At 39.3% G+C, this 12406-nt stretch overlaps 1 protein-coding gene across 3 annotated transcripts in view; it reads right to left on the bottom strand.

Annotated features, from left to right (window-relative positions):
• Positions 1-12406, bottom strand: part of AAGAB (alpha and gamma adaptin binding protein) — a 28357-nt gene that overhangs the window by 12060 nt on the left and 3891 nt on the right. The window contains exons 2-5 of one of the 3 annotated variants that reach the window (XM_008170518.3): positions 6711-6901; positions 5503-5599; positions 4493-4582; positions 1198-1281 (exon numbers count right to left, since the gene is read on the bottom strand). In XM_008170518.3, the coding sequence (XP_008168740.3) occupies positions 1198-1281; positions 4493-4582; positions 5503-5599; positions 6711-6901 (462 nt within the window). The remainder of the gene's footprint in view (positions 1-1197; positions 1282-4492; positions 4583-5502; positions 5600-6710; positions 6902-12406) is intronic. The other 2 variants (XM_008170519.3, XM_042856561.2) reach the window with 2 other exon arrangements.

Here is a 12406-nt window from a genome sequence, read left to right as displayed (position 1 = left end):
GTAATTGAACATTTTCCTAATAGTACTCTCCCAGGCAGGTAGTCACTGTAGTTTTTACAAGCACAGTAGGAGGTCACAAAGGGGAAGGGTGATATTTTGTGCAAGAGTGAATGGAACGGCAAGTGTTCCACAAGAATCCATCTTCCTACATTTTCTCAGATAGCCTATGCACTTGCAAGGGCAACTGAAGGGTTCTTTATTTGAAAAGATGGTTGTACCTATACTACAAAAATTAAGTATGCGAGGCCAGCACTTCTCCTCCCTTTTAACGAGCCCAAGAGGATATTTCCACAATCTGACAGTCTCTACCTGATGGCCTTGTGCCTGGGGAGATGATTTTTCCATGTTTTCTCCTGTTCTCAGGTACTTCCATGTAACCAGATAAGGACTCTGAAGCGTCCATTTCTCACAAATGGAGAGCTTTGTATATTTTCACGCCCAAGTCACCTTGTGAAGGGTGACTAGCAGTAGTAGGCTAACTTAGTCTCCACTACAGCCTTCTGGAATACAAGGTACAGGATGGAATATGTCTGGGCACTGGTTTTACCAGTAGCTGAAACAGTAGAAATATAGGGTATAAATATTTGATTTTAAAAATACCATAGGGTAGTGCTGTTTTATGCTCCTACTTTGGGGAGGGAGGTTAATGTTCAGTTCCATGAAGTTGGACACATGGAATGAATTCCTCAGAAATTCAAATCTCTTCCTTCAACCCTATTTTAAAAGAGTGAGAACAATTGATCTGTGACTCAGTCTGAGGCAATATAATCATGATAGGCAAGTGCCCTGAACTAGAGGTAGCTTCATTACAAGTTTTAGAGTCCGAACTGACCGGAGGCAGGCCACCTCACTGCCAGAGCTTTGGTTGAATGAGCTTTAATTTCATTTGACCCTGAAGTACCCATCTTACCAAAGACAGACAAAGAATGCTTGAATACAACCATTACAACATAACAGTTCTGAGAAAAACTCAAAATTTACCTTTAGGGCAAGACACCTGGAAAAGTTTGCTGGACAGCCAGCCCCAAAAGCACTCAGAAGGAGCAGTTTTTAATATACTGTTTAGCAAGCGTTGCTCTAGTACTTCCACTTTAAGAGCCTGCTGAACTTAAAATCTAGCTGTAAGAACTGACAACTAGTGGCATTAACTTATCCAGAATTACAGCTTTACACCGGAGAAAAGCCTTGGTTACATACCACTCTTCATTACTACATTAGACCAGACATTGGCGTTCAAGGCTTGTACGATTCGTTTCACCCCTGTGGACTCTGGAAAGTCATCTAAACAAAAGACAAAACCCATGTAATTTCTATCAAAAGTTATTCTGAAACCTAACCTGCATGATAGTAGAAAACGAAACTGGGAAAAGGTGGTGCATCATGGTGATGCACATGGTGCATCAACAGTAGAAATGGAACAGAGACCAGCACTCTGTCCCAGACTCCAATTACTAGAACTTGCAACCCAACCCAAAGGCACCTTACTACCGGTGTCAGGGTTTTGTCAGGTTAGAAAACAATCCAAAACTCTCCAGGTCGGGTCAGGGAGGCTCTGATCACTTCCCCCTGCCCGTCGGGGTGTTGCGGTGGCAGCTTCAGGCCCACCACTGCACTGAGTGAGAGGTACTGTGACTCGTCAGCAAACTCACTCTGCAGTGCACACACAGCAGCAAGACAGCGACTGGCAAAAGTAAGGCACGAAGCAGCTGCTGCTGTGCAGAACACATGGGTAGGAAACGGCTGGAGACAAATTGCACAGGAAGACGGGCTGTGGGAAGCCCCCACTAGGCTGAGCTCTAAAGAAAAGGCAGCAATGGTGCTGAAGGGTTGGGTTTGAAAAGACTCAGCCCTCTCAGGATTAGGGTAGGCTTTAGAAGTAGGCCTGAGCAGACCTCTTCTAATCACTGAAAAATGTCTTACATACTTAACCACTGAACATCTATCAGCTGGGCGTGTGAGTGCTTGTCCTACACTGCCGAGCAGACTGGTACTGAGAGTGAAGGAAGGTAAAAAGTAACCTGCTAAGGGAAAAACATTTGGCCCTTTTTGCCTCTTTGATACCCTACATTTTTGCCAGGTTTTGTAATTTTTTATACATTGCTTTATGTCTTCCGTGGGTCTAGACAACATTGATTGAGCGCTCTCAGCCTTAAAATGAAGGGTTGAAGATGCTGAATATTTAACAAAAATTCCCCTTGCCTATTTGAGACATCTGAGTTACAGGTACGTGTGCTATGAAGTGAAACACTATGAACTGAAATTGTCCCCCCTCATAGTGAAGCAGGTGTCACTTACACGGTATTGCGGTCTATTCTGCTCTTGATGAAAAAACTGCTAGAATTATGACAAGTCCTGAATGTAAAAAGCAATCCACCCCTCATCTCTCCAACAATTTGATCTTTATAGAAGACCATAAAATAGCCAAAAAGGAGGCAAGCCCCTTTTTTCCTTTGCAGTTCATTATTTAAATAGACCACTGAATAGGGCAGAGATGTTTGGCCAACTGAACATTTCCTGTTCATACAATGTCCATGCTCTACTATTTAAACGCTCTAGGACACACGATATAAAAATCTGATTAAATTTTGATTGATTAATTGGAATAGGATTATAGGGAAAGTGTAAAATTACTTCTCTGGAAACTAACTCGTTGCTCCTTAAGTTACTGTAACCTGACAGCTATTTTTATTAGTTCAGTTTGCTTACTGCGAGCATCTGACAGCACTTTGTATAGTCAGTTTCACCATTTCCTTGGATTAGTCAGTTTCCCCTGTTTGTGGAGGTCTCTCACAAAGCAAAAGAGGAGAGAGAAACATTTTAGGTTCGGAAACTATGACTGCAAAAAAAAAAATCATGAGCATTTGTGGGATGACTCAGGGGCAGGTCTAGTAAGTGACATTACCTTTAACGCCTTTTAAAAAATAGCTTTCAAGGTGCCAGTGACCCTTAGGTTTAAAATACAAACAAAAAGCCACAGAGCAGGGTGTCTCAGGAGACGAAGCATCAGAGTGATTGTCATGAGGCTGAATTAATAGTTCCTGCTATTACACAAAATAGCTGACTGATATTGTAGTCACAAGGAGAGCTCCAAGTCAGCTGGAGCAGCTCCTTTGGTAATTTTTAACAGATCTTGGCACTATTTCTGTGCTGCATCCATTTTATATTCCTGTGTAAGCATTTCGTGTAACAGGTTTACAGGGGAAACAAGTTACTCATTCGAATGTATTTCCTTCACTGTCTGAGTCACGGTGATTCAATATGTTAACGTTAGAAAGGTACGAGAGCTAGAGTTTATGTATCATCACTCAAAAACTAACATCCTGGCTGATTATTAATATTGCTTATTTTATGTGCATCTAAACAAGTGAGTCACGCTTTAAAAAGAAGGTACATTTAAAAGAAATTTCCATTGAAAGAAAGCATTAGTGACTTTAAAGTACAACTCTAATCTGAAAAGTGATTAAAAATGATACCATGAGGTTTCATAATTGTCTCCCAGTAATTTCTGTATCGACTGACCTCAGTTTACAAGTCAAAACGAGCTCTTTTCCCTAACTGCCAGGCCTGCAAACTCAAACTGATCTAAAAGACAAATGGGGTTCTTTCCTTCTCGTACAGCACCAGTAATGAAGGCCCTGTGAAATATGGAACCTTGTAAGTTTCTGCACAGAGATTCTTCGGGTGAAATTAAGCTCTCCTTGACAGCTGTGCATTCCCACTGCATTCAATGTATTTGAACTGACAAATATTAGTGAATAACTGATCCCAACTGTGTTGGCTCTACTGAAGCAGTAAATGCTTTCCTTTTCTCAACACACGGGAGATCTGCGTCAGGAGGTGCCAGAACTCAACCACAAGAGCGGAACAGATCACATTTGTCGTCACAGATGTCAACATGACACAACCGGTTTTGCTTCATGGGTTTTAATTTTGAACACACGGCCACACAAGTGATTCTGAAACTGGTTTGTTTCCTGCATGACTGCGCACACACACATCTCCCTTAGACAAAAAACTAAAAAATGTTTATTCAAATGGTAATTTAGTAGCCGGAAGACAAGAGATCATTAAACAAAGTTTGTATTTTATGTTTGCTTTTAAAAGTCTTCAAAGCTCTAAAAATATCTCTCCACCAGTTTTGTTTGTTTCAAATGGATTGGGAAATTGAATATAAATGTTGTTTATTTTATACATGACCATCAACTATATCATCAAAGCACTGGGATTAGATAACAGCTGCTACAGAGCCAGAAGAGGGAGCACAAAACCGTTTTTATGTAGGTGCTACATCACCAGCAGTGTATTTTGGAGGGGATAACCCTGGAGGAAACAACCAACTCCTCCTAGCTCTGACAGGAAAAGCACCACTCTAACTCTGAGTATTCTGCAGACAGCCTTGGTAGTACAGAAACAAATTGCAAGCCCCTTTCAATTGCTTCACAATCAGCTTTGTAATTTTACTCATTCTAAAAATAACAGGTTGTAACCCTACCGTCTTCATCAGGCAGCTCCTCTGGGCTCAGTTCCACCAGTTCAAAACTGTGTTTGATGCACCACTCTTGAGCTTTTTGTCGGTTCACACCTAAGGTTATGAAACATAAGCTGCTTTCTAAATGTCTAATTTTTTAAACTCTGCAATACCATCGGTGCAGAAGTTTTTTATAACCCCCCGCCCCCCCAAAAAAACAAAACAAACACCTGTCCCCTTGCCTTGATTGTATGGCAGCAAAGGAAGTACAGAAATAGTCAGGTTCTGTCCATTACTAACATCACAAACAAAGATTCTAAAGGCCTTCGAGTTAAACTGCACTATATCTTAAATCACTCTGTTTCCCTCTTTACAAATCATGTCTAAGTTCTTGGTTTTTGCAATCAGAGCCAAGACTGACATGTAAACGAACAGCCGTCACAGGGATTACTTCTACTAAGGGCTTGATCCGGAGCTAAATTAATTTGCTTTTGCACAATGCATGCCAACAGAGGAAGCAAGCTCTTACTTATAGCCAATAAGAGCACATGGATTTACACAAGAAAATGACCCCAAAAGGCTGACTCTTCTTTCTTCACACTGCAGTCAGTACCCATGATCCTACTGATATGCCCCAACTCTGACTCACGTGGACCACCTGTACAGGCAAGTGTATTTCAGCCCATTCAGTAACGTGACCTCCCAGTTAATAATGTCAATGGTGTTGATAGGTACCAAATGTGGGGGTACACACTGAAAAGTCACATCTGTCCACGAGGAACTGGCCAGCCCAAGCATGTCATTCAGACAAATAAGCAGCCATCAGATGGTACGCTGATGTCATTACCAACCTGGGTTGGATTTAAATTGCAATTAAAGTAAAAGGCTCCATCCAATTATCAGCCATGTGAGTAACTCAGCTCCTCCCTATCAAATCTAAAGCTCTTATCCATATAACTGTAGTAAGTTTGCCAAGAAAACAGCATGCAAGATCACTTTTTCCAGCCAAACTTTGATATCCTTTAGCATCTTACCATTTTCAGATACTCTGTCACACACCAAGATCATAACCTCTGGTAACCATTCTTCTGCCAAGGGAAGCCATGTAGAGACGCTGTCAAGACCAGATTTCTGGAGGAAAAAACAAGGTTCTTGTATGAATACCTCAAAGCACTTTGTAACTTTAAAATGAATCTTAACCCTGTTAATGTAACGCTTAAAGCTGCATGGTTAAAAGACACAGTCACAAAATGAGTGGGTTAAGGTTCCAACAGCAACGCCAGCTCATCTGTGTTGTACAGTTGGTATCTCTTAGGTTAGGATATATTCACAATACTAATATATTGAACTATGCATTTTTAACCAGAGAAAACAGGAATAGCAAAAATCCTGTGTCCCCCATGGCTGAGTTCATCTCACTCGTTCGGATTTTAAATATCAAACTATGCAAATTAACTGAGCATTCCTAACTTAGATTACGGAGGATTTTTTAATTTGTTACATAATAATTTAACATTTAAGCAGTTTCAATGAGGCTTAAAGTTCATGCATCACTGAAGCTAATGAATTATCTTTGCTGCTGCAAACTGTTTATCTGGAGACAGTCTTGCAGTGAAAAGGTATCCCTCAAATGGGAGGGAGCTTGAAATAGATTTGTGCCCTTTCTTGTTCATGGTGTGAAAGGTTCTCCACCCCAAACGGACATTTTCTCCTGGTTTTTTGTTTTGCCTTAGAAATATTAGGAATTTCAAGGCCTTTGCTGATTTTACGGGAAGACTCTTTGGACGACTCCAACCATGTTGGGACTCTCTTATTTTAATTAAAGGGAAGAGGGTGAATCCTTAAAAATATCTGCCCTGATCCCTGGCTGGGTTACAGCAGCTTTGTACAACTAGCATCAAACAGCTCTAAAATCCGCATAACTAGTCTGAGGAGAATGGCCCCAAGGTAGCAGGAATATCTGATGCGTACAGGTGGAGTACCAGCTCTTGTTACCTCTTTTCCTGGGACTGGTGTAAGGGACGATGGTGGGGCAAGGAACTGTGGCTTCCCTAATTGCCATAATGGTTCCTAAGGACCATTGTTAATAGCATAATTTAAGGTTGCTTTAGCTTGCATTACAGGACCAGCCTAGAGAGCAACCAACCCAGGATCGGGGGAACATAAAGATGACGTAATTATAGCAACAGTCCCAACTATAGTGCATGAGAAGATAATCTACAGGAACAAAAAACATTCTTACTATTGTGCTGTCAAAGTAAACCACGAACGCCTGGACAGATTCAGCAATTTCTGCTGTCACAAGATATTTGTTTGGTACCACACACAGGTGAATATCAGCAGAATAATATTTATTGTCTATGGTCCAGGGGTAAAATCTCACGCCTCCGCTTGTAGACACATCTGCAGCAGGGTCTTCTGTTCCAATGATACCTATACAAAAATCAGAGAAATGAATGATGAGACAGTAAAGCCAATACCAAGAGTACAGTTCATCTAGAAAAGTCTTAGACATAAGGCTAAATTTAGCTGGACTGTAATACTCAGAATAGATATTCAAAAACTACCAATACTTGTATTGACTCCAAAAGCTTATTTCCCAATTTGTTACTATATCCTAGACTAATGCTAGCCATGGAGATAAATGCTGTAACAAGCAAGAGTTACAGAAAAGTTTTAAGAAGTTATTTTAATTAATACTGGTTTTTTTAGCCTTAAGTATGCTCTGCGGGATTGTATCTAACAATGCACGCCATGGAGCACATTCAGGCTGTTTTGTGGAAGGAATAAGAAGGTGGCTTAAATACTGAAGGTGCAGGCCTGGCTTCTATCATGAGTGCTCATCCAAATTCCAGCTGGGACAAAAAAGGAGAATTCTTGTCACTTTTGCCTACCTACTTGCAGATTTACTTCAGTGTTTAAGTCTGTTCCTCCAAGTTCAGATACTTGCAAGAGGCTGTACCAGTAACCTCTACTCAGTTCACAACCATCTTTTAAACAATATACAAGCTATAAGGGCATGGAATGAAATAAATGTAGCCAATGTCATTCCTAGCCAAGTCATTAAAAATGGTCGTTGACTATGACTGAAAACGCACAACAAGACAACGGAGGAAATTATCAGCTGTCAAAAGTTTAGTTGTTTGCAGTGTGGTAGCCATGTTGGTAGCCATGAAGGTAACCAAAGTGTCTGTGCTATATACAAGCTGGGACAGATTACAAAAGATTCCTATATGGAGTTCTATGGGAGCCGCAATTAAAGTCCCAACCAACACTCTGAAAACTTACTATAGGCCCACGTATTAGACTATATAGGAGTAACCTTTAAGTTAGCATGGCCTCTAGGGCCTAGGCTATCACCTAGTCTGACAGCCATCTGGTGGAGTTAAATTATAATTAGTAGTAAAGAACTACAACTACATAGCATTGAAAGAGTCAGCATAATTGGGATCAAATTGGGCAAAATCATAAAGTTTTTGAAAAAAGGTATAGAACTGTATCCATTAATGTGAGTCTATCAGAGAACTAGAGTTCTGGGGGGACCAGAAGGCTCAGGGGACTGGAAATGGAATATGCAGTGTGTCAGTTCTCAGGGTCAGATTTTAAAGGGATTTAGGTGCCTAGAGATAGATGCTTAGTAGGATTTTCAAAAGTACATATGGGCCTAACTCCCAGTGCTTTCCAAAGTCCAAGTCTCTTCCCCAAGAAGTTTGATTGAATTCCATTTACAATATATGAGAAAACAGTTTAAATACAGGTAGGTGAGGAAGTCTCATTGGCAAGGACAGCACAGTGAAAATGGGGACTACGGTGGGATTTGAAGGAAGATGGGAAGGACTGGAACACACAGTTGTTGGCGGGAGCAGCTGTTCAAACACATCAGTGGATGCCACATAACAGAGATGTGCATAACACCTCTGTTTACAACACTGAAGCAGAGGAGCTTGGTAGGAAGAAAGCAGTGAAGGAATTAGAGGGTAAGATTTGACCTTGGTAACAGATGACTAATCTAGAAAAGAATTTCCTAATCTAGTTTCATAAACCTTGTTTTTCACAAACTGACTCCTCCACACCTATATTATAAAACTTTAACCTACTTTTCTTATTAATAAATTGTATATGACAGAACCTCCGAGACAAATTTCAGCTTATTTTAGCAACATTTATCATTTTTGGTGCCATTACTTTTCTATTGTCAGAGTGAACTAATGGTTTTTAATATAATCAAGGTCCATTCTGTTGGATAAGAATGTTCACTTAACAACCAGAAAACAGAAGAAATAAAGTAAAGGATTTAAGATAATTCAAGGCCAAACAAATCTTGACTCTGGATTCCCTAGTATTATGTGACCAACTGTTAGTCTGCAAATCCATGGTCCTATAAGTATACTCCAGGGGCCACTACAACATCTAACCAAAATAATCTAGATTAATATGTAATTTAAAAAAAAATTTTAGCTCACTTCTAAAAACAAACAGTTTAAAATCCTAGATCATGAAGATGTTTAGATTTAGTGTATACTGTTTATCAGTAACTTTCAACAGCATCTGAGAAAGTTCTTCCTACAGTTATCTGCCAAAAACCGTGTGCAGGATCCAATATTTACCCTGCACCATTTTATGGCCTTATAGACACCTAAGAAAAGAACTCTCTGTGTTTGGTGGCTGGGTGATGCCATCAGTTGCTATGATGCAAACACCCAAGTCTCTAGTCTAGACAGGCTAGTGGAAGAGGACTGCTTTTCAGTTTGTTTTTAACACACTGAGTATTTTCAGTTCTAAACCTCCTCAAGTAATTTGGATTACACACACAACCTTCAGAAATCCCTTTAGCAGATTGTCCTTAGCATTCAGTAACAGAGAAACTCTTGAAGGGTGACATCTCCTTCCAAAATCCACAGAGCTGTTCACTGAGTCATACATCAGTTTTATTTAGAAAAAAGATTGTTTTAAAAGTGTCCCTTGCATGCCAAAACTAACTTGTTTCTAGTGTGAAGTGGGGGGTTGTAATATTGATTTACTACAGCCAGGTTTACGTACAATGGCATGTACATTTACATTAGTTTGACACTCAGGATATTAACGAGTCCTGTATATAATAATGCCAGTTACTACTGTACAAACAGTTTACTAGCAAATTGCTAATACTACAATTTCATATTCTGCTGCAAAGTCAAGGTAGTTAAGATATTGTTTGAAAAATCCAGGGACTCTTTTGGCAAGTAACAATCAAACAAGCAATGAAGCATTTCTAAATACATGAATACCAGTCCTTTTTCTACAGGGCCAGTTATACGTAGCACACTGTTTCAAATGCAGGTAAAATATAGTTCATTAGTCTGGCCTAGAAGTAGCTATACTGTGGTGGGTTTTTGTTTTTTTTTAATTCCCACATAAAGCATGTTTTGGTGTCTTAGTAATCTGTCTTATGAAAGTTATCTCAGAACTGAATTTTTAGAATTGCTTGCCAATGCTAGTGAAAGTTAGTTATTTAAGTTATGTTAAAGCCATTCCCTGCCACCATCTTGAAATCATAAACTTTTCAATCATTTAGTAAAAAATTCCTTATATTTTCATGTTTCCCTTTTGCTACTGAAGATATTTTTGTCTGAGAGTTCTTATCTCTGCCTTGCTTCTCCCTCCACTTGATCCTTTAATAAAGCTATAACTGTTTGACAATCTGTTGCCACTAAAATTACTGTAAAGTCACAAAATCAGCATTATAACTTCACTGAATGACCAGTGGGAAGAAAATAGAATGAGGAAAGAAAGTCTTTGTTGGAAAACACTTTTTTTTCTTCTTAAGTTAGCCAACTCAGTAAGAATTATAAACATGCATGCAAAAAGGAAGTGAATGTGTTTTTAAAAATAGCTCCCCAAACCTCACTGAAAGATCTTTCACATCAGCTCCAGCCATAAGAAATTTAAAATTATTACAAAATAGTAGAGGCAAAATTGCTAGACAAAGTTTAAGCCTCTGCCTCTAAGAGAATTCAACAATGCAAAAACAAACAAAAAAACCCACAAACGTTAGTTTTCCTTTTAACCGCTAAGGTTCTGCTATTTTATGCAACTTTCATTCAAACAGAATGACTGCCAGTCATATTGTGGAATTTCTCCCCAAGAACCATGTGGAATTAAAACTCTTGTACACAAAACAACTCAAATACTGAAGATACCTTGAAGTTTTATAACTTGCCTCGAGCTATATTGCATACTTATGACTTCCCATAAAAATAATTAGAGGTTTGGGATAGTTACTACATTTCTACAGCACAACCGTGAAGTCCCATTTCTATATATTACTCTTCCTGACAAAATTAAGTGCAGCTTGGATACTTTATTTTTGACAGCTTCAATAGGTTTGCCACTAGTTACATTTCTCACTAAAAATCACTACCTATACTAAGATATTTAAGTGTTTTGCCTTCTGTTTCTGCTGTAAAAACAGAGGCTGTATGAAGGTACTGAAATAAACTGTCTAGACAAATTAAGAATTGTCCAGAATGTAACTCCACCTTGGAATTAGTTTCATATATTGTACATACTGTACTACGTTTCCATGAATTTTCTTCCCAAAATAGAAGACAGTTTGTATTTTAATGCAAAAACAGGTTCTCAACTATAATGAAAGCTTTCCACACCCAGTTCTAGAAAATATTTTTTTAGGATAAAAACATTTCAAATTCTGCTTGCATTTGTCCAAAACAAACATTTCCAGAAAACTGATATCATGGCAAGAGCACGTGTCTCGGTAAACGTACGTCTTTAGAGAATTACTCATTTTCATGTTTGATCTTCCCAACCATCAAGAGGGTCAGTGGTTTAACATCCAAAGAGTCTAGAAAACCAACTGACTGACTCAGTGACCACAAATGCAGGCAGGCCTATTGGACTGACTTCTCTGGCTGTCCTCTTCATGGAACAGAGATGGGTTATTCAGATTACAATAGCACCCACAAGTCCAAATAGTTCAGGGCCCAGTCCTGCCCCAAAGAGACTCTGCTCACAGAGTGTCACACGCACAAATATAACATCTTTTTAAGAAGGCTTCAACTGTAGGGGAAATGTTAATGTTTAAGCTCCTTTGCTCTGAGAATCACAACAGGAGATATTGGACTGGCCCAAGTAGAGATGCTAAAAGCACTGTAAACAACATGGCATTTTTGACTGGTTCAAGACCAGTCTTTGCAACTCCCCCAAGGACTAAAGTTCTTTAAAGTTGAAAATCTTACATTTCCAAAATGGCGTATCAGCTTGGTCCAGAGCAAGACACAAGAAGCTCCCTAATACTTATGGAATCTATTCACAGGAGAAGTGTCTTTCTAACTCCAGGCAGTTAGTGGCTGGCTTATGCCTTAAAGCATGAATTATTTATGTTCCTTAGGTTTTTTAAAATTTTGTTTAGTGTTTTCATTGCCCAAACAAATATCTAGTTCTTCTTTTAATACTGCTAAGATCTTGGACTCTGATAGTCAGGGGCAGCAATATTCCTCGATAAGTTAAATTTGTTGCCTTTCAGATTTCATTGGGTGTTCCTTTGGTCTTGTTACGAGAGAGGATAAATGAAACACAGTAAGATTCTGAGAAGGAAAGGGAAGGCAGACACCACCAAACTTAAGAATGTAGGTGGCATATCACATTCATGCCATTTGTAAAACATCAAAAGCTCAGCAGACATTCTGTACATGGAAGGCATCTAATGTATGGAATAGACTCTCCAAAGCACTTTAGAAGCTTGAAGTATGGCCTCTAAAATGAGCTGAATATGAATATTGAAGAGGAAAGTCACAGGAGATAAGCTACAGGGCTGAAGGTCTGTCCATCTCCCTCCCCGGCCCCCTCAGAATTTACTGCTCTATTACAGCGATGAGAAAACAAATACCTAAAACTTAAGCATCCCTGCTATGTCTAGTATTAACTACCACTGGACTAGTA

The sequence above is a fragment of the Chrysemys picta genome, chromosome 10 (assembly GCF_011386835.1).
Source record: "Chrysemys picta bellii isolate R12L10 chromosome 10, ASM1138683v2, whole genome shotgun sequence".
NCBI lineage: Eukaryota > Metazoa > Chordata > Testudines > Emydidae > Chrysemys > Chrysemys picta.
This window is presented reverse-complemented; position numbering and strand designations above follow the sequence as displayed.